At 51.4% G+C, this 27,974-nt stretch overlaps 1 protein-coding gene across 1 annotated transcript; it reads left to right on the top strand.

Moving 5' to 3' along the window:
* Nucleotides 1–26: 26 nt before the first annotated feature.
* MUC4 (mucin 4, cell surface associated) lies at nucleotides 27–27,649 on the top strand (the record flags this gene model as incomplete). The annotated part of the gene is made up of 25 exons (XM_082624309.1): nucleotides 27–76; nucleotides 2,303–2,353; nucleotides 3,962–4,008; nucleotides 5,353–5,486; nucleotides 6,365–6,529; nucleotides 7,279–7,434; nucleotides 8,543–8,673; nucleotides 10,151–10,239; nucleotides 11,991–12,170; nucleotides 12,354–12,479; nucleotides 13,235–13,354; nucleotides 13,702–13,910; nucleotides 14,650–14,731; nucleotides 15,189–15,356; nucleotides 15,926–16,027; nucleotides 16,415–16,648; nucleotides 17,736–17,873; nucleotides 19,451–19,632; nucleotides 21,217–21,376; nucleotides 22,340–22,519; nucleotides 22,878–22,951; nucleotides 24,261–24,325; nucleotides 24,411–24,643; nucleotides 26,328–26,490; nucleotides 27,457–27,649. 25 exons carry the CDS (start codon nucleotides 27–29, stop codon nucleotides 27,647–27,649), a joined length of 3,432 nt encoding a protein of 1,143 aa, XP_082480435.1.
* Between the last annotated feature and the right edge of the window lie 325 nt (nucleotides 27,650–27,974).

The following is a 27,974-nucleotide window of genomic DNA, read 5'->3' as shown; positions in this document are numbered from 1 at the left end:
ACAACATCCACTCCCTCATCATCCCCATGGGGACCCGCTCTCACAGAAGGCACTCCCCAGGCGACATCCTCTTCAGGTGAAACAACTGCTTCTTCCCCGGCCAGGATGAACCACACACCTGTGACAACCTCAGAAATATTGACAGCACGAACCTCAACAGACAAAAATTTCTCTCCATTTAGTCTAAGCAACACATCTCCTACAACATCAGAGATGATGAGTTCCCCAGCTTCAACAGACACCACTAGAGAAAACAGAAGGGACACATCACCAACTGTAATGACAAATATCACTCCAGTGGCCTCAACAGTCTCAATAACAACTGCACTAGAGGAACAATCAACCTTACACTCTTCCACCACTTCTGCTGAGGGAACATCAGCATCTTCTCAGGACCACCACACTCAGAGCATGGAAACCACCAGAGAAACTCAAAGCTCCACCGTCACAGATGTGACCACATCCACTCCTTCTTCATCCCCACGTGGATCCACTTTTACAGAAGGAACTCCCCAGGAGACATCCTCCTCAGGTGAAACAACCACTTCATCCCCAGCCAGTGTGAGCCGCACACCTGCGACAACATCAGAAATGTTGACAACACCAACCTCAACAGACAGAAATTTCTCTCCATCTACTGTAAGCAACACATCTCCTACAACATCACAGATGATGACATCACCAGATTCAACAGTCACCACTGTAATAAACACAAGGGACACATGGCCAACTGTAACGACAAATATCACTCCAGTGGCCTCAACAGTCTCAATAACAACTGCACTAGAGGAACAATCAACCTTACCCTCTTCCACCACTTCTGCTGAGGGAACATCAGCATCTTCTCAGGACCCCCAGACTCAGAGAATAGAAACCACCAGAGAAACTCAAAGCTCCACCGTCACAGATGTGACCACATCCACTCCCTCATCATCCCCACGGGGACCCACTTTTACAGAAGGAACTCCCCAGGAGACATCCTCCTCAGGTGAAACAACCACTTCATCCCCAGCCAGTGTGAGCCGCACACCTGCGACAGCATCAGAAATGTTGACAGCACCAACCTCAACAGACACCACTGTAGGAAGCACAATAGACACATCACCTTCTGTAACTAGCAATTTTCCTCCCTTCAGTTATAAAGTTTCTACAACATGGCAGTCAGTAGTACAATCAAGTCCACTCTCTACTAGTTCTTCAACTCCAGAAATATCTACAGTTTTTCACACCCACCAGAGCAAAGGCACCGAGACCACGGGGTGGCCCTATACCAGAAGCGCAATCTCTACAGGTGTTTCTGATGAAACATTTACTCGAGGTAAAACAACAACAGTTACTTCCTCATCCTTCAGTGACAGCCACACGACTCAGTCACAAAAAGAACCGTTGTCAACACCAGTAGCTGCCACTACATTAACTGCAGAAAGAACATATACTTCCCCAGCTAGTACTTCTTGGGTTTCGTCTAAGGTCTCAACAATAGGTGAACAGAAAGAGCCTACCACACACCGCTCTCTGAGCACATCTTCTCAGCAAACAACAGCGGCGTTTTCCCAGCCTCATTGGACACAAGGGACAGAGACCACTGGAGGTACTCACGTTAGCAGCACAAGCTCCAATATGACTCAAACCATTGAAACAGTCACATCCACATCTCCTTCATCCATACTAAATGGACACACATCTCAACAAACTGTAACAGCAGGCCCAGCAAGGCAGTCAACACCACTCTCTGCCAGCATCTCTCCTCAAGAATCATCAGCTATTTCCCAAATAGGTCCCACTCCAGGCACACAGACCACACCAGAATCCCATACCATGAGTTTATTCTCCCCCGTGATGAACACAGTCAAAACAGTCACGTCTGCAACTTCTTCATTCAAACCAAGTGGACACTCGCTCTCAGAAAGTGTGCCTCAGGACACGTCCACCACAGATGAAGTGACAACCTTCATCCCAGCACCCTCCAGGGAGAACCACACAACTCAGGCCACTACCACTACCACAGGACTGTGGACAGCACCAACGTACCCCGACACCACCCTGGGAACCTCAGGCGGCACATCACTTTCCATAACAAACACCATTCGTCAGGCCACCTCTGTAATCTCAACCTCGGGAGGCCAAGGAGAACAATCAACATCCCCTGCTACCAGCGCCTCACTTGACACAACATCAGCCATTTCCCAAACCCATCAGACTCAAGGCACAGTGACCACTAGAGAACCGCACACCAGTACGTTGGCCTCATTGGTGATGGACACCACCTTGCGGGGCACAGCTCCTGCTTTGTCATCCACAGGAAGCAGCCAAACAACTTCAGGAAGTGCTCCCCCAGAAACATCTACCTCAGGTAAGATCAAGAGTTTCTCACCAACTTCCTCCAGGGAAAGCCACCCAACTCTGTCAACGACCAAACTGTCCACTGCAACCAGTCCTGAAACTACTCCAGGAACCACAGGACTGGGGTCCGTTATTGTCTCCAGCACCATTTCAACCATCATCTCTGAGGTCTCAACAACAGGGAGACCTACAGGACAGTCAAGCCCAGCTTCTCCCAGCACCTCTCTTCAGGAAATATCAGCCATTTCCCAGATGGCTCAGACTCAAAGTATAGGAACAATCAAAGGACCTGAAACTGTCAGTTCAGTCTCCCAGGTGACTGAAACCTTCTCAGCAGTCACATCTCCACCTCCTTCATCCACATCAAATGTACACACACCTCCACAAACTGTTACCCATACACTGTCACCTTCAAGCACCAGCACAACCTTTATCTCAAACCCAGTCAGCGACAGCCACAGGACCCAAACAGCAATGCCAACCATGTCATCTGGGGCAACTGAAGGGACAGCTACAGCCACTTCTATCACCCTGAGAGATGTAGCCTCTCGTTCTCCTTCCGCAATTTTGTCCACAAGCAGAGAAGTTCTGACAACGACCCCAGGCTCATTCACCCATGAAAATACGACTGCTGGGGTCATTTCCCCTGTAGGTTCTGACAATAACTCCTTGACAAATACCACACAAGTCCCTACTTCCTCAGTGGGCGAGTCAAGCACACCCACCTCTGAGCATCTTGCAACTGTTCAGACAGTAGCCTCTACTATGCATCCTATTACAAAGCCAACAGATATGGTTTCTACAAGTAATCATAACAGCGTAGCTGGATCCACACCGACTTCACCATTTCCACCGACAAGCTACCTTTCCATCAAGACCACTCCTGATACGTCTTCAGCATGTAAGTATTCTAAGAGTCCATTGCTTACTCTACAGCCATCCACAGACTATTCTTTCTCTGACCCTACTTCTTCTGGTAATGTGGGCACAGCTCAGACCATATCGAGTTTCTATACTTCAACCAGTAATTCTTCATTCTCTCAATCAGCCCCTGGCCCTGCAGTCACCTGGAGCTCCACCACCCTGTTCACAGGTCACCCCACTCATCTGTCTGTTACCAGCACTTCTCCACCATCCACAGCATCCTTAAGCTCCACCGTGAAGACTGAGACATCAGGTAGGTGGGGACTCCGGGGTCTTGGTCTCTTACAGTGGCCCAGTTGGCTCAGTTCAGCCTCAAGGAGTGCTTGAGAGAAGAAGGTGAGTTAGCACCGCCAGGCTGGAGTTCAGGTCCACGAGAAGATGAAGTCAGTGGCGGGTATGGTGGGTGACAAGCTCATCATCCCTTCTACCCCAGGAGATAACTGCTTTTTTGCAGGGAGTGATTTGGGTGTGACCAGAAGACAGACAGGTTTCTAGCTGTCTCTCCCAGCTCTTAAAGCCTCTGACTCGCTTCAACTGTGCCATTTTCTCTGTAAAGCCCACTCCAGCCTTCTTTCCCTGCCTGCCCAGGAACAATCATAACCTCCCAGAAGACAGACAGTGGGAGAAGCACAGCAACATCACTACACTCAACAACCTCCCAGACCCTTACCACGTCCACCGCTGGCACTTCCAGAGGCACCCGTTCAACAGCTGCCCCAGTCCCTATCAAGCCCGAGAAAGGCAAGTGATTCCATAGAGCAGGAGCCTCTCCACCCTGGGAGGGAGAGGATGGAGTTAGATGTGGAGGTTGTAGCTGCGGCAGCTGGATTGGATCTACCAGCGAGGTCCCTCATGGGTCGCTGGGGGAACCAGTTCTGTGGATCTCTCCACTGCCCCACCTGGGCCATTGGAAGTCCAGCCGCTCTCCATACCCCCTGGATAGGGGTGGGTAACTGAGTGCTTAGTCTCAGCCTGCTTGTTCATAGACTGTTGTTTTGAATCAGAAGGGCCTTATAGGGGCAATGCAAGAGCATCAGAGTTGGGTGCTCAGGGCTGGCTTTGCACAGGGTGCTGGGCTAGGAGCTGGAGGTACAGAAATGATCAAGGTGCTGTTTAGTACGAGATAGAGCTGTTACCTCAGTAGGTGTCATTAGAGGAATAAGCCCAGGATATTAGGTGCACACACTGGAAGGCCCGAGGGAATGTCAGGGGTGGGGGGTGGGGTCAAGGTGAAGAGGAGGCTTCCTGGAAAGAGTGAATAGGAGCTGGGGTAGCGGAAGTGCCCCAGGCAGGCAGGAGGGCCTGAACAGCTGGAATAAAGGCATGGACAGGAAAAGCTGTCCTAGTGTTGCATGGGGAGGAGATCCATAAAGCATTTGGGGTTACCAGAAGTGAGGGGAAGCATGTTGAGAAGCAAGGCTGTCATGTGAGGGAATCTTGTAGATAACAGGCACCAGGGAGGATGTGGCATGATTTACATTTATGAACAGTGTCATGGTGGCTGGGGTGGGGGATGAATTTGCAGGAGGCCAGGAGAGCAGTGTAGAGACTGCTGCGGTATTCCAAGCAACACCAGGTGAGGGCTGCCAGTATGGAAAGTAGGAGGCCCATTTGAGAAATGTTTAGGACAAGGTTTCTCAAATTGGAGCCCAAGGACCTCCATGGGGGATCTGATGACAAATTCTACGGGGATGTTAAGTTTATCTAGAGAAATACCATCTTAGGGAACAAGTCTCATTCTGTGAAATGATCTTTCAATGACTCATCTTCACTACATTGGAGGAATTTTGTCTTTTCACCCTTAAAAGAATTTTGAGTACCATAACTGGTACAGAATAATTTGTTGGTATTCTGACAGCAGAACCTGTTTTTCTTCAAACTGGGGAAGGCTGAGCGTACCATTTCAGGGGTAAAATGAGGAGATGGGTTGAATGCAAGTGGAGAGAGGAGTCCTTGATGGCCCCCACTTACGGGAAAAGGGGACAAGGGTAGAGGAGCAGCTTGGGGACACTCTTGGGGGCCCCTACCAGCCCTGATGACATCAGGGCCCATGAGAACTTCCTGCTCCTCTTTGTACCGGCCCAGGCGTTTCCCTCTTCCCTTACGGGCTGCGTGCTGGAGACCAGGAGTTTGTCAAGAGGACTGTGGACTTCACCTCGCCTCTCTTCAAACCCCAGATTGGCTTCCCCCTCGGCTCCTCTCTCCGGGATTCCCTCTATGTGAGTCCCCGACTGCAGCCCAAAGGGCAGGACCCATGACCCACATTCCGCGGGCCTTGCTTCTCCCTCCAAGCCTCGGAGACATCCCTGTGACCATGACCAACCATGACCATGACCGAGCAGGAGGATGGAAGCAACGTTCGTCAGGCACCTACTGTGTCCCTGCCTCTAGCTCAGTTTGCATGCACCGTCTTTAACGATAGGGCACCAGCTGCGGAGGACAGGGAGCTAGGCAAGGCCTCCCCACCCAGGTGGACAGAAGTGTTGGCACCTCAGTAGAGAGGTGCCGGGGCCCAGTAAGCTCTCCACTGTTTTCATGGGCCCTTTTATTGAGTAGGATGCTCTGCTTGGGAAAATTGACTCTTTGATGCTGTTCACATTTTCTATAACTATTTCCTGGTTCCCTGGTCCAAATATTGATACTTCATGTCTCCCGGAGGAGAGCTGAATGGCAGTCGTGGCCCTCAGTGAGGGGGCTGAGTCAGGACACACTGTGAAAGGGTGACACAGCGATGGGGTCAGGGTATCAATTCTTTTAGCTCTAACGGATATAGCACAAGCTTCAGGGGTAGGGCTAAGGGGATTTACCCGGAGATGTCTGCTCTATGATGATGGGCTGGTCTATAGGTGGGTCTGCCACTGAAGCAGGACTAAACCTACCACCTTAGGAAGGACTTAGGACGTGAGGAATGGCCTAAGGATGACGAGTATTTGTGGGAGAACTATGTACAGGGCCTCTCCCAGCAGGCAGGGAGATAGATGAGACCTTCCAGAGGTTGTTGAAATCTCTGAAGTTCTACCCTCATGCATCCCAGGAGCTGACCCAAGGCTGGGATGCTCCCTCCCTGAATGCTAACCAGAAGAACCTTTGTGCCCAGTTCACAGATAATGGCCAAATCATTTTTCCGGAGTCAGAGTACCATATTTTCTCCTACCCCAACCCTCCCCTTGGAGGCTTTACAGTCTGGGATCCTGTGGCCCTGGTGGCTCCATTCTGGGACGATGCTGATTTCTCCAGCAGCCGGGGAACCATATTTTACCAGGTGGGCCTTTCAAAGCTCAGCACTCAGGGTCCTGCAGCAGCGAAGGAGAGACAAAAGGCTGTGTGGAAGGCCTTGAAAGTGCTCCAGCTGTCAGAGCCCGGGCTCAATGTGGGCAGGGATTGAAGCTTAAATATGAGGGTGGGAAGGAAGCAGACTAGGACACAACCACGGGAAGACTGCAGGTGACAGAGATGGGGTGCAGCGATCCATGGTTTGATTTTAGAATGAGGTTTTAGGGGTCCATCCTAACGAGGCTGAATCAAGCAGGGACCCTGCGTGTGCTCCTGGGTGGGGCTTATGACTCCAATCAGTGGGAGGTACCAGCTCAATGAAAGCTACCGCAGGCGAATGTGGATCGTGCCCCTGCCACGGACAAGGCACTGTAGAAGGTCCAAAGGTGAAGAAATACATGCCTGTCTTCAAGGAGCCTTCAGCTGGACATAGGGAGGTACAAATGGGCGCAGGTGGTTGCACAGTCGGAGCCAGTTTATGCTAAGAGATGCACAAGTTCAAGTCCAGAAGACTTGGGTTTCTGGGCCTCAACTCTCCACTCCACACACCCCAGGTTTCCCTGTGGCCCGAATTTGGATCTATCTTAAGGTCACAGGCACTAACTGTGAAAATGTAGGCCTGGGAGGGGGAAGGATGGGAGACACAGGTGGACTAAAGTGAGCAGAAAGTGAGGGGTCCCTCAGGAGTATTGAGCTGGGACCCTCATTTCCTTGTCCGTACCTGCCTTCTTTTCCTAGGAATACGAGACTCTCTATGATGAATACAACCTGCTAGTGAGGGACGTGGAGTCTTGGATTAAAAAGTTAACAAACACCTGGAACTACAAAGCCAGGTGGACGCTAAAGGTCACGTGGGTCCAAGTCCCCCCCTATCCTGCCTGGTGGACCATCGGGGTGAGTGGACCAGTGGGCACTTCCCTGTGAACCATCTGGAAGTCAGACATCTTAGAATCCTAGGCGGGACCCACTCTTCTAAACTCCTCTCTGACTCAAGGACAGATGGCTGATTAGAGCATTCCCCTCCCGGCCCACCTCCCCGCCTCCCCATCCCCCATCCCTCCACCTCCACCCCACCCCCCACCCTCTTTCCTGAGCACTTACCATGTGCCAGGTGTGCCTCAGGGCTTCGCTTACATGACATCACACCAGCCCAGAGCACTGGGTATTAGGAGTTGAAACATGGGACATGAAATTTCTATTAGTCAAAAGTGGCTGCCTATTGGCAATTTTATATGGCTCAACCTAATATTATTATCCACATATTAGAGATGAGGAAGATGATGGCTAGAGAGGTTAAGCAACTTGCTCATGGTCACCCAGCTAGGAAATGAGAAAGCCAGGCCTGGAACTGAGGTTTTTCTGACTCCGCACTCTGGCTCTCAACCAAAATGCATCCAGTGGAAGGGGGCACACCACAGGCTCTCCTTAATCTTCTCTCGGGGGCCTCACCACTCGGACAGTCACAAAGTTATTCCTTGTGTCTGGTCTAAAAAGTCACTCATTTCTTCATTGGCTCAACAAGTTCATTGCTTACCTACTTTGTACAAGCCCAGTGCTTGACACCCACCTTCAGAGAACCTCCAGTCTCACCTGTGTGGTCCTCCACACTATTTAGGGTGAGGGGACGTTGGGACAATATCCTTAAATATCCCAGAGGAAGTTCCTCAGGCCTCTCCCAGCTCTCGCGTGTCTTGGCTAACCTCTCAGTTTGCTGAAGCTTTCTCATACAGACCCTCTTCTAACTGGATTCTAACCCAGAGTCGTCTACCTTCCCTCCCTGGAAAGAAGTCACAAAGAAGGCAAATCCACCATGGCAGGGGCTTTGACAGTTAGGGTGAAATCTGTGCATAATTCCAAACTTGCTTATATTTTAAGCCCATGCCTTTGCTCTGGGTAGGCCAGGAAGACGTGACGTGGGTGTGTGTGTGGGGGGTGGGATGGGGGGTGGGACAGCCCAGATCTCTCACATGCATCCCTATGTCTGTCTCCTACCAACCCCCAGACCAACACCTACCAGGCCATCCTTTCCACAGACGGGAGCAGGTCCTACACCATGTTTCTCTACCAAAGCGGCGGTATGCAGTGGGATGTGACCCGGCGCCCAGACAACCGCGTCCTGATGGGCTTCTCCAGGTAGGACAGGGAGAGGCTGTCAGCACTGAGCAGATAATTGGAGCCCTGCAGAGCAGGGCTTGCGCTGCACACACACTCCATCCCCCCCAGGACAAGGCAGGATTCCTCCTTGCCAATGCTTCTGACTCACACAGACTCTAGTTCCCACTTTTTGCTGTTTCAGATTAAAAGATCCCTATTCACCCTGCCATTCTCTTTCCTACCCCAATCCCCGTGCACAGTGATAATTATTCCCAGAGTTTTGACTTCTAGCATTTCCACTGACATTAGCTGACCTCTCTCGACTTCTCAAATATCATCACAATAACAGCCAACATTTATTACACCAAGTACTTAATAGGCATTATTTCATTTGACTATCACAACAACCTCATGAAGGAGACACTATTTACTACCCATTCTGCAGGTAAGGAAACTGAGGTACAAATAAACAAGTCATTGCCCAAAGTCACAGAGCTGGGAAGTGGCAAAGCAGGAAGTTGAATCCAAAATATAATGCTGAAATCTGCCTTCCTGACTTCTGATGGGCTGAGAGTTAACCTCTCGCCCAGGGGCACCAACAGTTTGTGTGGGGTCAGTGGCAAAGATGGAGAGCAGAGAGATGGATGGCGCGTGGATGCGGGCGTGGGTTCCCAAGTATGGAGATGGCTCATTCTCTGACACAACAGTTCCGAACCATGGTGTGTGTGCAATCAGTTGTGAAGGTCACATGTAATTTGTTACTGGTAATTGCTGCAAGGGTTTTTCTCCGAGAGTGTGTTCAGGCTCACCCCTAGAATTACATTGCTTTCACCTGCTTTTTGACATGCCCTGGAGGAGAAAGTAGCGGAATTATCCAACTTAGCTAGGAATTTCACACCATTCTGAGTGCACCCATGGAAGGTGTCATGCCCATGTGCCTCATCTGTCCTGTGTCAAAGGGGAGAAAGGATCCAGAGTCACTGCTCTGAGGCGTGCACCCAGAGAGGCTGAGGGTTCTGCTCCAGGGTTTCCTCCTTCCTGGAGCAGCGCTTAAACACCACCCCGGGGTGTGTGGCGAGGGGCGGAGCACCCATTGCCCAGGTGCTCCTAACTCAGAGTCTGCTCTTAACCCTCACAACCAGCTGTCCCCTACAGCGCCCCCTCTCCAACCCCTAGTTGAAGGGAAACTAACAGGAAGGAGGCCTGAGCTGTTTCTTTCACACCCCGTCTCAGGACCAGTTTTCTGCAGTTCTTCATCTGATGTGGAATAAATTAGGGCCTCCTACCCCTGCCCCATCCGCCTCCTTCCCTCTCCTGCTTAGCGCTGGGAGTCAGTGATTCTGTCTGCCTGGCTGACCACCTGACTGAATAGCTGACTGACCAGCTGATAACTAATGACTGGCTGGACCGAGTGGGTGACTGGCGGACTGACCGGCCAGATGAATGAGTAACTTGCCGACTGAGGGGAAAGACTCTGTGTGTGACAGAGGCCAGAGATTCTTTCCTTTGCCTGCAGTGGAGATGGGTATTTCAAAAATAGCCCATTGACATTCCAGCCAGTGTGGGAGAAGTATCGTCCAGACCAATTCCTGGATTCCAACTCAGGTAAACGCGCCACCTTATCACACGAGGGTTTCAAGTCCTCTTCTGTCTCGCACTCCGTGTGCCATGACAGTCCTAGAGGGGCAGCTCCCTTGTATCTCCACCATCCCAAAGGGTGTTTCCAGCACAATCTGACCTCCCACAGGTGGAATCCAGACTTGGCATGGCCCAGGGAGCAGCGTACCTCCTGCACCCTCATGCAGTACAGAGTCTCCTCCCTGGAATGAGCTAAACCCAGGAGGGCTATGAGAGGGGGCCCAGATCCTGAAAGTGAGGATGGGGTACAGCAGGAGGTGGGGACATGAATGAACAGTTAGGACAATTCTCCAAGTGTCCTGTCCCAGAGCTGGAGAGAGAACCCAGGTGAGATCCCTTAATGGATCTACCAAAAAGGTGTTCCAGGGGATCTGACATCCATTCAGTCATCATTTATTGAGTACCTGCTGTATGCTGGACACGGTGCTAAGAGCCACAAGTATGAAAAAAATAAAGACCAACTATGTTGGTCTCAGAGAGCTCTTACTCTGGTAAGAAGGCCAGTACTTTAGGTCCCATGGGCCTCCTCCATGACTTGTACTGTCTGATGGCCCCAAAGGGAAAGAAATTACAGTTTCCAAAATGTGATAGAACAAAAGATATTTTAGCATTAGAAATTAGCCATGTAAACTGTGAAGCATAAATCCAGTTCTACTTGTTCTGTGGCAAGAAATTCTGGTAAACAGAAGCTGAGTCAAATCATGAGTGCCATCTTGTGGAGAAAGCTATCCTATCAGATTAAGTCCCTTCTATCCAGATGCATCTGCTTGTGATGTAGGGGCGCAATGTGATAGTGGGTGTGTGTGTGTTTTGGGGGAGAGTATCTGGTGTGTTTACCCTTGATACCAGGCCATTGTGGAGAAGATACACGAACAGGTAATCATAAACAATGATCATCTTTTTTAAAACCTTATCAAACTGTAGTTATCTTGATAATTTCTTCTTTTGTGTGGGAACAGGATCAAAATCTAATACATTATGTCCTATTGCATTTTTTTTGTACTCTGGAGCCCCATTTCTCACTCATGCAGCTGGGGTGGGTGGTAAGTAACTTACAGTTAATTAAAGGTCTATTTAAATTTCAAACCCCCTTCAGGATTTCTTCTCCCAATTACTTCTCGTTTCCAAGGATGGCATCTGGGCACAGAGGAAGCTTCCTCAGCCTCGTATTGTTGGAGCAAGCGTCTGCTTCATGTGCCACCTTCCCTGTGGCTCCCCAGCTGGCCTCTGAGCCTCAGCCTCCATCCTGGCTGCTTTGGCCACTGGCATGTCTGTGCAAGTGTCTGAGCATGTGGCTGGTGGCTGGTGCCTGGTGGCATCACTCACTGAGATATAGGGTGCATGAGGAGAAACTGGTTTGGGGGGATTGGCAGGTATTGGAGCGTAGAGTAGCAGACATGAGGGTAGAGAATGGGATGGACTGAAGCTCAGGGCCAGGGTTTGGCTCTGAGTTGGGTATAGGTGAACTCTCCCTGCCCAGCACTTGTACCAGGGTTTCACCCTAAGATCCAAGATTTGGGATTTTGACTGTCACATCAAAGGGGTCTTTGGGGAGGAATCCCTGCCAGTCTCAGTTGGGTTCATCCCTGGAAGAGCTGTCCAGAGTTGGGGGAGTGACAGACAGAGGGTGTATTTATGAGTTTTGCTTGTCCCTAAAGCTAAATCAGAGCTTGTGGCCCCAGGCCCTGGGATAACCCCTTCTTCCTCTGTTCCCCCAGGCTTCCGAGGGCTGCAAATCTACAAGTTACACAAGGAAGAAAAGCCCAACTACCGTCTCCAGTGCCTGCAGTGGTTGAAGAGACAGTCTCAGTGGCCCAGCTGGGGCTGGAACCAGATCTCCTGCCCGTGTTCCTGGAGGCAGGGACTATGGGACTTGAGATTCCAGCCCATCAACATAGGTGACACCTCCTTCCTGTCTCTCGAGACACCCCCAGTGTCCCCCACAAGCCCACACCCTCCCTCTGGCCATGCCTGACCTTTCCCTTCCGGGGCACCCTCAGTTCCTCCCTGGAAGCACCCCGACCCCACTGCCGCCACCACCACGGGCATCCTGGGCCTGAGTGTGTCTGGGCTTGTTGCAGCCTGGTCGGGCCTTGGCAGCAGGCACCTGTGCAGCTTCTCCTCCTGGCGAGGGGGCGTGTGCTGCAGCTACGGACCCTGGGGAGAGCTTCTCCAAGGCTGGAGAGTGCAGAGTCCTTGGCAGTTTGGTAAGTGTGTCCATGGAAAACTCAACCCCGCCTTTTCTGGAGCTTTCTGTTCTTCACTGTCAGAGACCAGCTTGGGCTCCACGTCAGCAGTGGGACCCACAGAATGAAGCCTCTTTCCCCATTTCCTCCCAGCTACTTCCCCTCAATTTCCTGATCTTGTAAGATTAGGAAGTTTCCGACATCCCTTCCAGCTGGCATCCTAGGGATTTCTGACTGAGTTCCTCTTGCCCCATCTCCACTTGGCCCATAGCCCCAGCCCAGAGTAGGTGCATCTTTCTAGGGAAGGGGAGGGGCCTGGTCTGACCCAGATTAGCAGGCTGTCTGGGGGAAGACATGGAGTCGTTTCCCACAGAGACCTTCCACAGGAGCTAGAGAGGAGAGGGTTGGGGGCCCAGGGTAAGCATGTGCTCCCCACCTCCTCCCTGCAATCTCAGCAGCCTCCTTAGTCCCCAGACGACCAGCCACAGCCTCCCATTCCCAGCGCTTGGAGAGTTGTGGGACTCAGCGCCCCCTGCTCCAAGAAAGGAAGGACCCTGTGCCTGCCCACCAGAGGCTTTGCTCCACGTGGCTCTGACAAGCCCACAAGGGAGATAGTAACTGGTCAATGGCCTAAGGTCATTAAGCAGGGTGGGATCTGAACTCACATGGGTCTGATTTGCCAACCATGCCCTTGCCGCCCTCATCAGTCTGCCCAAACCTCCCAGCTGGGCCCTGCAGGTCCCGCATCTCCCCCAACCCGCTGCTCTTCCCCACAGACCAAGAACTGGAGCCACAGAACTGGTGTTGCCGTTTCAGCGACAAGCCCTCCTTCTGTGCCCTGTACCAGCTCAGGAGGCCCGGCGTCAGCTGCGCTGGATACCAGCCCCCGAGGCCAGGTGAGGCTGCCGGAGCCCAGCCCTGGGGCAGGGCTGAAGTGGAAGATCTGGGGAGGGGTAGCCTCTCGGGGTCTGGACCAGGGTGGCACAAGCTTCCTGGGGCAGCGCTGTGACCACAAGGGAAGGTGGAGGTGTGTGCGGAGTGTGGCAGAGGAGGTACTTCACACACAGCCCTGCGGGAGGGGGAGGTGTGGTAGGTGGGGAGGTAATGAGAGGACATGAGGGGGCACGCAAGCACAAGACGGCTTTCGGAGAGGGTTAAATGCTCCGTGAGCACCTCTCCAGGCTGAAGCCTCCCAGGCCTTTCCCTGGTCTGCCCTGCCAACCTGGTACCTCCTTTGTTCCAGCCTGGATGTTTGGGGACCCCCACATCACCACCTTGGATGGTGCCAATTACACCTTCAATGGGCTGGGAGACTTCTTGCTGGTCCGGACCCGGGATAGAAACTCCTCTTTCCTGCTGCAGGGCCGCACTGCCCAGACTGGCTCGGCCCAGGCCACCAACTTCATTGCCTTCGCCGCTGAATACAACTCCAGCAGCCTGGACCCCCTCATGGTGAGTGGGGCCGGGGCGCTCCGCTCGCAGGGAGCCTTTAGCTCAGGGACCTTCAGCTGGAGATTGAGGCCCCGGAGGAGAAAGAGAAGGAAGAAGGGAAGGGAGCAGGAGGGAGGGAGGACGCATCCTGCCAGCACAGTGGTTCAGATTAGGAGTTTGGGATTAACACACATACACACTACTGTATATAAAATAGATCACCAACAAGGACCTACTATATAGCCCAGGGAACTATACTCAATATTTTGTAATAACCTATAAGGGAAGAGAATCTGAAGAATTATATATATATTCTTCATATACATATATGTCTGAATTTGTGTGCTGTACACCTGAAACTAACATGGTATTGTAAATCAACTATACTTCAATAAAAATAAATAAATAATTTAAAAAAGAGTCAACCCGGGAGACACAGGATTAGGGTCCTGGCTGTGAGACTGAAGAAACAGCTTAACTTCCAGTGCCTCTTTTTCCTTAGAGTAAAATGGGGATGATAATATTACCTACCTCACAGGGCCGTTGTGAGATTTAAAAGCTAATCTATGAAACGTGCCTCGCTCAGAGCCTGGCCCATGCCAAGCGCCTCACACATGGTAGCTAGTATCACCTCATGGTCACACTCCCCATCACCTTCACCTTCGTCCAAGCCCCAGGCTCTGAGCTCTCCGCAGCCTCCTTCCTCAGTTTCTGGGCCCACCTGCAGGTCGGGCTTAGACCTCTGCCAATTCCCTTCCAGGTTCAATGGCTCCTTGAGCCCAGTGACACAATCCACGTTCGGCTCAACAACCAGACTGTAGCATTTGAGACTAACCGTGAAGGTAGGCTGGGGACAGCCGTCAGCTGCTCTCTCCTGCTACCCTGGGTCAGGATCAGCAGGGTGCCCAGCACCAGGGAGAAGGGAGCTGGGGCGGAGAGGCAGTGGCATCGGGCAGAGCAGCGTGGTCACCACCCCTGCTGTCCCTCCAGCAGCTGGGCCTGAGCACTTTCTTCACCAGAGCTGGGCCTTAAACTTTCTCTCCTCGCTTCTCTCCTTCCCCTGAGGCTGTGACAGCCTCTCTACGACAGCCCGTCCTCAGTCCCCAGGGAGAAGGGGGTGGGGTGGGCTGTGAAGGTATCCTGTGAGTGTGGTTTGGGGCCACTGGAGTAGGACCCTGCAGGGCATCTCGCAGCTGCTCTTAGTCTCCTCTCTGCATCTTGAAACGTCACTACTGCCAAGTCTTGGGCCTCCAGGGCTCCAACGCTGGCTTTTTCCTCATTTGTCTCCCAACATTCCAGGCCAGGAGGTGTTCAACACCTCTGGGGTTGTAATGACCCGCAATGGCTCCATGGTATCAGCCAACTTTGATGGGGCAGTGACCATCTCAGTGATCGCTCTCTCCAACATCCTCCACGCCTCCTGCAGCCTCCCGGAGGAGTATCAGAACCACACAGAGGGCCTCATGGGTAAGGAACAGGCAGGAGCCTGCCTCTGCAGTAGGAGCTCAGACCCCCCAGCCCGTAAGCAGCTCCACCCCCAGTGGGCCTGTGGACATCACAGGTGGAGTTTCCTTTCTCAGCCTCCTTGGAACAGAGCCTGAGGGTTCAGAGCAGCAGGGAAGGAGAAGGGAGGTAGCTCTTCAGCTACCTCTGAAGCTGACTTCCCGTCCTCCTGAAGCTCCGGGTCCAGGGCAGCAGAGGGGGCATCGAGGATGGGCTCTGGGGAGCATGGGGCCAGCAGCCACCCTTCCCCTCCCTCCCTCTGGCTTCACACCTTCTCACCCTCCCCCATCCCCCACATTCCCTCCCTTCTTTCCCCACTTCCTCCTTCATTTCCTTCTTCCCTGAAGCAGAGAGGCAGGCTCTGAGGCTATAGTCCTCTCCTGGCCTCCCGGAGGACTGAACCGACAACAGATGCAACTGAAGGAGGCTTCGCAGGCCCCCTACTCCCCACATCTCCATGTGACCTGTTGGATGCTCCCCAGGGAAGGGAGGGCCACAGTCCCAGGGTGGCTGACCCCTGCTCTGTCCCTCAGGCTTCTGGAACGGCAACCCAGATGATGACTTCAGGATGCCCAATGGCTCCACCCTTCCCCCAGGGAGCTCCGAGGAGATGCTTTTTCACTATGGAATGGCCTGTGAGTCTGAGCCTCAGGGTCCTCAGGCAGATGGGGTAGGGCCAGGATGAAGGAAGCTGCCGCACTGTCTCCCTCAGGCCTGTGGGGACCAGACCTCTGTCCTCTATGAGAGGGGAGTAGGAAGGAAGAGACCTGAGGATGCTGGTGCCATCCCCTCCACTTCCGTCCCACCTGCGTCTCTCTACCTGGAAGAGAGGATGAGGAAGTTGGGTGGCCCTCACTCACGAGAGCGGGGACTTCCAGACTCAGAAGCTGGAAGTCGCTCTGTCCTTCCACATACCCCTCCCCCACCCAAACCATATAAAGTAAGGGTAAGGGGTGGACACAGCAGAAATATAGCTGGAGTCCCACCCTGGTGCCACCACCATCGCACCTTGTGTGTTTTAGGGGAAATCAACGGAACAAGCCTTTTTGGCAAGAGGGACGACCATTTGCCTTCCAACTTCACCCCTGTCTTCTTTTCACAACTGCTGGGAAACAAATCTTTGAATGAAAATTTGACCTCCAAGTGTAATGGAGATAAACAGTGTATCTACGATGCCCTGGCCACAGGAAACAAAAGCCTTGGACTGTACACTGGGATGCTCTTTAGAAGATACCAGCAGATGAACACCACCCTGAGTAAGTGGTATGAGGCCCAGGGAGGCATGTGCAGAGTTAGGGGGCAGATGAGGTGACCCCCTTCCATGAGATTCCTTTAAGCTGCACATTTTTAAAACTTAACAGATTCTTTTGCTCGTGTTATTCCTCTGCTCAAACCGTCCCATGATTCCCCAGCCCTGTCCTTATGATAACCTTCAAAGCCTCATCCAATCTGACCCCACTGCCTCTCCTAACTCTTCTCCTAGGACTTCCCCCCTCACTCATTCCACTGCAGCCCCACTGGCTTCTTTGTGTTCTTCAAACATGCCAGGCTCACACCCGAGACACTGCAGTGCTATTCTCTTTGCCTGGAATGCCCTTCCCGCAGAGAGCCGCAGGCCCGTCCCTCACCTCCTTCCAGTCTCTATTCAAATGTCACCTTCTCAGCGGTGCCTTTCTTGGCTAGCCTGCCTAAAATTTCACATTCACCCCCACATCCTATTTGCCTTCCCTGCTTTATTTTTTCTCCTTAGTATCTTATAACTATCTAACATATTTTCTAATTTTCATAGGTATCTTTTTTATTATTTGTTCATTGCTGCATCCTTACTACCTAGAACAGTTCCAGTCATAGAGTAGATGCTCAGTAAATATTTGTTATGAATGAATGAATAAACAATTGTATGGAAATAGCAGGGCTCCAAAACACAGAGACCAGTGCAAAGGTTTTACTCCCTCTCCATTTCCTGACAAATGCAAAGCCCATCAGATGTTACCCTCATGGTTTACAGCCCTCTTCCAAAGGTAAAACTCCACAATGGTCTGAGCAATGCTGACCTCTGATTCACTTCATACCATGCCCAGAATAGCATTCTGATCAGGAAAGAACTTGAATCCTGCTTGAGGAGAAGATAAAAGAGAGAATAAAGATTTGGGTGTGTGGGCAATACAACCACAACCTTCTCTGCACGTGTCTGAGAGCAGGTACACAGAATAATTCCTGCTTCTGGAGGTAGGTCACAGCCCGGGCAATGCCTCACACAAGAGAGAGGGCTGAAGAAACAGGAGGCCCAGAAGGCAAGAGAGTATCTTGCCTCACACCTCGCATTCCTTCTTTGTGTCTCAGATCAGTGCCCCCCCTCTATCGAGGGTCCTGACGTGATGGAAGCCTACATGGGACAGGCCAAGCTGTTTAATTACACCAGCAGTACTAAGGACGTCACATTCACTCTCAGAAACAACTACACTGACTTCAAGTTCTTTGGTAAGAATCCTTGGCTGGGGCTGTAGCAGATGAGGTCAGAGTCAAGCTCTGGGTAATTTTGCATTATTATACCCTGTGCAACTTCATGTCACTTTTCCATTGGAATATCCAGGACCCACATTTCTTGGGAATAATCCCTATAATTCAAATAGGTGCCCCCAGTGAATAGTAGTGATGGGCTTATGGAGATTTCGCTGGCTAGCTAGACTGCCTCTGGGCATGTACAACTGATTCCAAGATCATTTCATCTCAGTCTTATAATATGCAATCATCCTTATGCAATCAACAAATTATTAGAATAAATATAACAACTAACAAATACTAATTTAAAACATTTTCATATCTATTGAAAGAAGGATACCATATGGAACGAGATTTAAAGGAATGCAAATAACTTCATTTGGTACCTTTCTCACTATTTTTATGTTTGTCAACCATGTTTACTTCACTTTGCCTCTCTTTATCTGCTTTTCTGCTCTGGGACCAAGCAAAGCTTCATCTTTCCCTCCCAGGAATGGTGTGAAGACCCCGTTTCAGGCCTGTAACCATGATCTGGGTCAAGAGTCAAAGCCCAGGGAATTCCCTGGCAGTCCAGTCGTTAAGACTCAGCACTTTCACTGCCGTGGACCCGGGCTCAATCCCCGGTTGGGGAACTAAGATCCCACAAACCACGAGGCACCGCCAAAAAAAAAAAAAAGTGCAAAAAAAAAAGGAGTCAAAGCCCACAGGATGTAGCTTGGCTTCTGTTGCCAGCACTGATTAAGCTGGTGACTGTTCTTTGCTAAAACCAAAGCCCTTGGGGACATTATTCTGGGCTCTGAGCACCTCTCTGACTCATTGTCTTTCTCTGTGCATAAGAAGGGACTGCTTTGGCTGTACCCTGTTGCTCCATACAGCATCCTCCCAGGTGCCAAATTAATAGTATCAGGAGATTTTCTCCTCCACGGGGCTCCTATCCTGAAGAGTGTTGGCCTGGAAGTTATGCTCGTTTGTTCCCTCCTATCAGCTCTTCTCAATCTACTGTTTTAAGGAGATGTTCTTATTTTCTTGAAAAACATAAGACAGGTTGGATCAGAAGAGTCCTTATTGATAGGTAGCAGTGTTTCACTGTAGTCTGGTGTCTGAAGGTGGCTGGTCAAAAGTCCAGGCAATGAGAGCGGCGGGTGAGAAATCAGGGCGAAGGATGAGGATGCCATGAAGCTGAAGTCAGTTTGGCCTGCAGTGTAGCCTGGGGAAGTGTTGGGAGGATCCTGGCCTTCATCCTCCATCCCCCCTGGATGTCCCATACTGGTGCAGGCCTAGGCACCGTTGCCTTTTGGAGTCTCTTCAGGGGGAGCAGCTGCCTCCCCCTCTGTGAGGTTCCACCCTATGATCACTGAGTTGGGCTGGTGCTACCTCCAGCTTGGAGCGTGATCAGGATCACTCCAGGAAACCAGCCTTGCTCAAGGAAATGCCGGAAAATAATTGGAGGAGTGTTCTGAGAGGGGTGGGGGAAGTCCAGCATCAGCACTTGGGCTGGCGGAGAGCGGAGCAGTTGAGACCTCCAGTTCTTAACAGTCTCGTCTTCCCTGGGGCAGAGAATGGGACATTGCTATGGACACCAAAGTTGCTGGGACCATTTACTCTGGAGATTCTAGCAAGAAGTGCCAAGGACAACTTGTCATCTGTACTCAAGCCAAGAACAGTGGTCTGTGCGTGCAAGGCAGAGAGCCAGTGTTTATACAACCAGACCAGCTGGGTGGGTGATTCCTCCCTGGAGGTGAGTGGTGAAGAGGGTTGGGGGGAGGTTTCCAAGTTGAGGGAAAGGAGGTGGGAACTGAAAAGATGTCGTCCTTCAGCTCCTCTGTGCTAATGTGTGTGATGGGAGGCGGGTGGAGCTGTGGTAGGTGAGTAGAGCAGACGCCAATCTCGGGCCACAAACTTACAAGTGTAAGAAATAGAACTTCCTTTACTGCTTATAGCTCAACTGAATTTTTATCTCCCAGCTCCCATTGAGCCAGGCTGGCAGGGAACTTCCACCTCAGTCTTTCTTAGAGTTGCCCAGTGGTTCCCAGCTCCATGGTTCTGGAGTCAGACAGTGAAGTAAGACAGTAAGATGTGGGTAGGAAGGTGCCCGTGTGGTCCCTGGGCCTGAGTCTACACGGATCACAGCTCCACGCACCCTCCCTTCAGACATAGGGGAGTGCTCTCTGGCTTCTGTGCCTTGCTCAGACACAGGAAACCTTGTGCAGAGTGGCTTAGGGTCCCATCTGCCTAGAAGCACTGTGTAGCCATTTCTCTGGGGCTTCATCTTCATGGTGTTGGGAAGAGAAGTACAGATCCCTCTGATCTTGGTCCCCCCAAAACCTTTTTTTCCCCTTTTACTCTCTTCCTCCAACTAAAAGAAGCATCTCTTTTGTAGTTTGAAGAAAATCCTTCTCCATTCAAGTTTCTAGCTAAGATACTTGGCCTAAGTCCATGAATCTGGCCCCATCTGCTTTTTTTTTTTTTTTTTTTTTTACTTTTTGGAGGGAGTCAGAAAGGAAAGTGTTCGGCTGGCAATACCCCACTACCTCCTTCACCTCTTACACACACACACACACACACACACACACACACACACACACCCTTCTCCTGAAGCATGAGCAGAGAATTCCTACTTGAAAGGGAGAGAGGTGGAGGAGTCCAGGAGGCAGAAAAGGAAAAAAATACAGAGTGGGGGGAAAAGGGATTAAAATCAATATATTATTTTAGATATCCCAAGATATCCAGTCTTGGCAGTACCAAGTGTTAAAGGGTTCCATTTCGGTGAGCTTTCCAGCGTCATCTCAGTAGGCGAGATAGAAAAGAGAGATGAGGAACTTGATGAGGATCTGGACGATTCCCCTCCCTGTGCCCTTGTTCTGGTTATTGCACGCTCTCACTGTGCTCAGCAGCGAGCCTCCTTCTTGGTTGGGAGTCAGCAAGGGAAGAGAGAGCAGGAAACTGCAGCTTACGTAGGATCCAGTTTTCCAGAGACTGTAGAATATTTATTTATTTAGCCCCTGTCTTACTCTAGGAAGGGTTTCAGGCAAGGAGATTTGCTGTGAGAGGGAAGAGGCTGGGATCCCAGGGCAGGGGCCAGGCAGAGGGCTCAGGGAAAGGATGGCCCAGGGAGGCCACGTGGCCTGGAGGACGGTCTGCCTTTGACAGGGACGTGCAGGCCCAGGGCCTGTTCAAGAAGCTGCTCAGTGGATACTGGCAGAATTAAGACAAGGACTCAGGGTCCATGGGTTCTCAGACCTGAGGGGTTGGTACAGCAACACCCCAGAAACCCTTAATGGTTCAGCCTCCTGGCCGTCCAGTGATCAGCAACCTATTCCAGGTGGCCGACTGCAAGTGTGATGGGAGCACCTTAGGCCGCTACTGCAACCGCTCCAAGGACCCCTGTGACGAGCAGTGCTTCCCGAATGTGAAGTGCATTTCCGGCAAGGGCTGCGAGGCCTGCCCCCCGAACCTGACTGGGGATGGACTTCACTGTGCACGTGAGCTGGGGACAGGGCCTCGGCAGGAGGAGGTTCTGGGGACAGGTGACATCTCGAGGGCCTAAGACAACTGGGCGAACCATTTCTCCCCCCTTTCCGGCAAGTCTTTAGAATGTTCAATACAGGTGGGTATGGTAAGGAGGTAAGGTGGGCATGGCAGGGTGTGAGGCCGAAGGAGAAGAGATTGTAGAGGCATGGAGGAGGGGCCAGAGCTGAGCAGCCCTGAGGCACTGTTGGGGGAAACCCAAGGCACAAGACTGAAGATGGCCTGGAGAGGGGAGGGAACTTTTAGCAGCAGCCAGGGAGCCAGAAGTAAGCTGGGGTGGGGCCCTCAGGCTCCTCGGGGTTTTCAGAGATGCAAGGCCCAGGGTCTCTGCATTTCCCTAGTCAGGACATTGTGTGAGGGGGGGATGGGGGTGGGGGTGCTGCCATGGGCATCTGGTGGCAGGGGTGCCTCGTCTTCCCTTTGGGTCCTCCTTCCACCATCTGTTGCTCAACCTTTGAGCCATCAGAGTCATGAGGGCATCACGGTGAGGCCTCCACTAAGCCCCCTGAAGCGCCCCAGTGCAATCTAGAGACCACTGCATCTTCTGAGCAGAGACCAGAGAGGTAGAACCACAGCCTTATAAAGGCAGAAAAGGGGATGGAAGTGAAGAAAACAGGCTGGTGGGCTTTCCTGAAAGAGGGTCCTTTCCTGATGGGAAGGGTCTGATAAACACTCTATTCCCTCAGCAGAATTGGGAGAACGCTTACCTGGCAGGGGAAAAAGGGTCGCCCGGCAAAGAAATGTCTGGAAAAGGAAGAAGGATAGTTTGGGGTTCAGAGTGGCCCACAAGCAGAGTGCAGTTTAAGTGGGCTTTGCGGCAAAGAAATCAAGCCTGTCCTGGGAGCAGCTTTCCCTGGTCCGGGGGCCGCCCCTTGCTGCTGAGCGAGGTGTTGGTGACCTCTCTGCTCCCCCTGCAGCTCTGGAGAACCCCTTCCTCTGTCAGAACAAGTCCTGCCCTGAGAATTACTGCTACAACAACGGCCACTGCTACATCTCCCAGACTCTGGCCTGCCAGCCCGCCTGCATCTGTCCCCCAGCCTTCACCGACACCCGCTGCTTCCTGGCTGGGAACAATTTCACTCCAACCGCCCGTCTAGGTACGACCAGATACTCCACCATCCCCACTTCTCTCTCCTTGGGGGATGATATGGGGCTCTGGGGGCCAGACTAAGTCCCTCAAACTCACAGGACACAGCTCCAAATTTCCCTCAGGTGGTGGTAAGTTGTAGGCTGTGGGAGTGAGTGGGGGGCAGCTGGCACAGCATGAACCGCGGGCCTGAGCAGTCTGCTGAGGAAAGACCAAAGGTGACCTCACAGCTCAGCAAGACAAGAGTCAGGGAAGCCTTGACCGTAGTCCAACATGCATTTGTGTGAGGGTCAGCAGACTTGGCCACTTCTGCTGATCCTTCTGGTAAACCTGTGAGGTGATTATGAACCTCCTTCTCCCATCTCCAGAGCTTCCCTTAAGGATCATCCATCTCTCGCTCATTGAAGACGAAGGTGCCTCCCAAGCAGATGTCAATGCCTCGGTCAGTGCTGCAGGCCAGCTCTGGGTGGGAAGACGGGTCTTGGCTGGTTCAGGGAGGGATCTTAGCCATGGCTTGTGCATTCTGCATCTCATAATCTGTCTAGATTCAACTGCCAGAGGAGGCTGGAGCCTCCTGCCCCAGGGAAGGCTGAGGGTGAGGAAAGCAGGAAGACCTAGGACAGAGACCTCCAAGGGGGTTAGAATGACCAACTCGCAATAAATAGGGTCCAGGGTGGCCGAGTCAATGCAGCCTCTCCTTCCGAGCATCCCTTAAGACCTGCCCTTGGATATTATATGGAGGAAACACAAGAGGGCATTTCACCTCCAGGAAGCCTTCCCTGACTTCGCCGAGGAAACTGGGCCTCCCTCTTCTTGGCTCCCATGCCCCTGTCCATTCCCCAATCACAGGCAAAGTAGCAAAGTAGTTGAGTTATTGAGGCTCTAGAATCCTACCCAGGTTCAAATCCTGACACTACCGCTCACTAAAGCAGGTGTAATAATTAGACAAATAATTTGACCTCCCATCTGTAAAAATAAAAGTAATACCAGTCCTTATGTCAATGGTTTGTGTCAAGGTTTAAATGATCATGTAGGTAAAGCACTCAGCACGGTGCCTAAAACACAATGTATTAAACAAAATTATCCAAATGATGATTGCTACTGCAGTGTGTGGAGTGCCACACTCTGTACGGTAAAATCTGTTGACATTTGTCTACTGCGCCAGACTATGGGTCTTTGAGAATGGACTGTTCCTAAGTCACACTGACATCCCTCGCACCTGACCGTCCCCTAGGACTGGCTAAATATAACCTCTGTTCAATATACACGTGGGGAGAGAATGAGTGGGTAAATCGGGGATCAGAGGCAAGGTAGAGGTCATTCATTTCAGATTCTCCCCTTGTGATAGGAAGTGGGGGTGAGGATATGTAAAGTTCTTCACTCACCAACAAACTTCTATTAAGCAGGGACCTGTGCCAGTCACCAGGCTAGGCTGGGGTGTGGGGATGCAGAAGTGCATAAGAAACATTCTGGTGTCTTGGGTCCTCGTCTTCAAAGAAGGAAACAGGGAGTTCCCTGGTGGTCTAGTGGTTAGGATTCCAGGCTTTCACTGTTGTGGCCCGGGTTCAATCCCTGGTCAGGGAACTGAGATCCCACAAGCCGTGGGGTGTGGCCAGAAAAAAAAAAAGGTGGGGGGGAGAAGGAAACAGAAAGGGATGAATATGTGCATTAAAGTGGGAAGGGTCTCCTCTCTGGATTGGGCCTCACCCTCACTTCCACCCTCCCACCCCAACTCCCATCCTCTGCACTAGGTGGCCTATAGACTGAGGAACCTGGATGTGCGGGCCTTTCTCTGGAACAGACAAGTGGATCGAATGTAAGTGGGACTGTCCCCACCTGGTCGCCGGGTCCTCCCCCAAACTCCTCACCCCTTGGCCCCTCACTCTGCCCCTCCCATACAGTGAACCCCCAATAGCACTGGCCTCAGGAAGCTCCCTTCACCGCTGGAGCATCATCTCGGAGTTCCAGTACCGCCCTGGGGGCCCTGTCATCCACTTCCTGAATACCCAGCTGCTAGACGCAGTGGTGGAGGCGTTCTTAACTCCATGGAGGAGGTGGAAGAGAAGTGCGGGGCCCAGGAACAACGTGACCTTCCACCCCGTCTTCAGGAGGGACGTGTACAGTATTATGGCTCGTGAGTCACTGTCTTGGGGACAACTACTGGGATAGCTGAGGGGGGAGGTAAGCAGAGGGAGCCTGTCACAGATCTGCAGCCCACACAAATCCATGGCTGAAATGTGTTCTACAGCAAGCCACAGACAAAAATTAAGTTCATTTAGTTTTTTTTATTTGTAATTTTTGAGAGAAATTGTGAACATTTTACCCACCAGCCTTCTAAATTCAAGACCAGGTGCACAAAATACTGCTTGATGAATCCCCACATGTACAGTTTCACAGAGCAATTATTCCAACTGCTGCTTTCCTGACCATCACTACTAACGGTTTTCTTTCCACAAAATTGTTAATGATTTGGTTAAAAGACCATTGTACTTTATAAACATAAACAAGGACATTCTTTTTGCCTTTGCCCTCCAGCTGGAGATATTAAGTTGAAGGCTGGAGACCTAGCCCAGGGGCAGAGATATCCCCTCCCTGAAAGAGTGTGACCCCACGCAAAAGCCATCCCCAATCTAGGCCTCCACACTCCCATCTGGAAAATGAGATGGGATTTCTGAGGTCCCTTTCAACTCTGACAGCCCCTAATTATCCCGGAACAGGAATGAGATATGTTGGCAAGCTTGCCAGGGAAGGAAAGGAATAGCCCACCGTATTTTGTGAGTCAGAGAACAGGGCAGTGAGTATGTCAAACCCAACAGAAGCTGCTGCGTTACTTGGGTCCAGGACCAAGCCAGAGCTTCTTTTAGAATCCAGGCTAAGCCTCCTCCATCCCAGGGGCAACGATGTAAAATTCTCCAAACTACTATGCGTATGGGTGGTAGGGGGGTTGGGTTGGGGTTAAGAGGACACCCCAGACCTGATTGTGCCTTTTGTTAGAGAAAACAAACAAACAAACATCCCACAATTTTTATTATACAAGTACAATGTGTTTATTGTAGAAACTTTAGGAAACACAAATTAACAAAAAGAAAAAAAAAATCACTTGTAATCCCTGTCCCCAGAGACAAATCCATTTTGCATCTATTTTTCTGAATTTTCTTTTATGCATAGGAACCTTCACACATATAAATTTGTTTACAATAAAGGGATCAAATCATGCCGAATGTTTGTTAACCTCCTCATTACTGAAATAATTGTGAACATATTATATTGTATACACATTCCAATTTCATATATTATTTTACAATATGTCTTAATATAGTGTGCTATAATAGATTTTAAAAAGAATGTTATACTAATAGTGACCATTTAATGAGGGCTTCCTGTGTCAGGCACTGTACTGAATACTCTGCATATACTATCTCATTTAAAATTTACAGCAAGGTAGTTTCCTTTTAAAAATAAGGAAACTGAGGCTGAAGGAGTTAAGAAATTTCCCCTAAACCACACAACCAGTTAGTAGTAGAGTTTGAATTTCAACTGATCGCCTTTTGCTGATTTCAAAGCATATGCTCTTAACCAATGCATTTTTCATACCGTGGTGCTTATCAGTTGCACAATATTTAACAAAACCACTCCTGTTGAACATTATTGCTCTTATTAACCATGCTGCTCTGGTCTTCCATGAACATATGTAGTTTTCATGTGTGTTTCCAATTATTTCTCAGGATAAGTGCCTGAAAATGGAATTCTTGATCCAAAAGGTATAGATCTGGTGTTTATCGGTTGCTTTCTATACTCACTTTTATCCTACCTGACAGTGAATGTGAGCACGCTGGAAACTTACTTCCAATGCAGCGGATACAAGGGCTACCATCTGGTCTTCCACCCCCAGAGCGGCTTCACCTGCGTGTCTCCCTGCAGTGAGGGCTACTGTGAGCACGGAGGCCAGTGCCAGCACCTGCCCGATGGGCCCCGATGCAGGTGGGCGGGGCTGGGGGCAGGAGGCGGAGGGCAGTGCTGGGAATCCAAGCTGCAAGGGGTCCAGAAATGCCATGGTACCTCATGGTGTCTGAAAATTTAGGATGGTTCCGTTTGTAATTAAGAGAAAGGGGATCAGAGGGAAAAGGGACAATGGAAAAGATGTGTGCATGCCTTAACTGTGCAGATGAAAAAGTTGCTATATTACCTATGCAACTCAAACCAGCTACTGGGTAGATATTATGACCACTTTAAAGACGAGAAAACTGCAGCTTAGAGACGATAAGGAATCTGCCTAAGGTACCCAGCAAGTTAAGTAACAGGATCGGGGTTCCAAAGCCAGACTCTCCCACCTGATTTTGCTTCTTGGGTGGACAGCCTTCTGCCTCGTTGTGGAAAAGGAACCCACTGTCTTGTGTCCAGGCCCGGACCTGCCCCTCCTTAAGAGTAACAGTCAGGGGAGGCCCTCTCTGTCCCACCGGTTCATCAGCAGTCCGAGGGGCTCCCGTGAGGGGAGTGCACTAGGTCGCAGGGCTGCCATGGAGAGGGGCAGCGCCACCTGGGCCCTCTTGTCACATCAGTGCCCTCCGTCTACGCTTGTTCCCACTGCAGTTGCAGATGGGCCCAGCCCTCTCTGCTCCCGGGTCCAAGTACGGGGCGGGTGGAGCCTAGCACCGGACTCCAGCTCTCCGGGGGCAGGCAGGCTTTGTGACTGCGCATGCTCACCTGCGGCCAGCCCCGCCCCCTCCCCAAGTCCCTGTGGAGGCGACCTTAGATGAATTCACCCCCCCCCATCCCCGTCCGCCTTGGTAGCCCAGTGGCCTCCCCTCAGCTCCAAGTCAGGGCTGACTCCGCCCCTTCCCTAGAGGGGAGCCGAGCCTGTCGTGGAAAACCTCCTCTGGCCCGACAGAGAGGAGGGATGGGGAGGCTGAGCACCCTGCTGACCGTGTCCCCTCTCTCTGTCCCCAGCTGTGAGCCCTTCTCCATCTACACGCCCTGGGGCAAGCGCTGTGAGCACCTGAGTTTGAAACTCGGCGCCTTCTTCGGGATCCTTTTCGGGGCCTTGGGCGCCCTCCTGCTGCTGGGGGTCGTGCTGTTTGTGCTCCTGCGCTTCTGGGGCTACAGGAGCCGTTTCTCCTACGCGCTGGGCTCCGAAAGCTGAGGCCTTGCCCCGACCGGGCTGCGGTGGCTATGATACCTCAGGAGCTACCCCAGCCTCACCCGCACACACTCCCAGGCGTCGTGGTTTAGGGAGACTGGAAAAAGTAAGGTGACTGATGAGGATTCAGGATTCTTTAAGAAGAATGAATAATGGGAATGAATAATAAAGACCACACCGTGTCAGTACAGGAGACACAGAGGCTGGCAGGAAGAGGCCATAAAGGCCTACTATATAAATAGATGGATTCTCACACAGACATACCCACACGGAGGACACTGACCTACAGAAACACTACGTGCACACACCAGAGTTGCTGGGGTGATGG

This window comes from Mesoplodon mirus (genome assembly GCF_964341445.2).
Source record: "Mesoplodon mirus genome assembly, chromosome: 6".
NCBI lineage: Eukaryota > Metazoa > Chordata > Mammalia > Artiodactyla > Ziphiidae > Mesoplodon > Mesoplodon mirus.
This window is presented reverse-complemented; position numbering and strand designations above follow the sequence as displayed.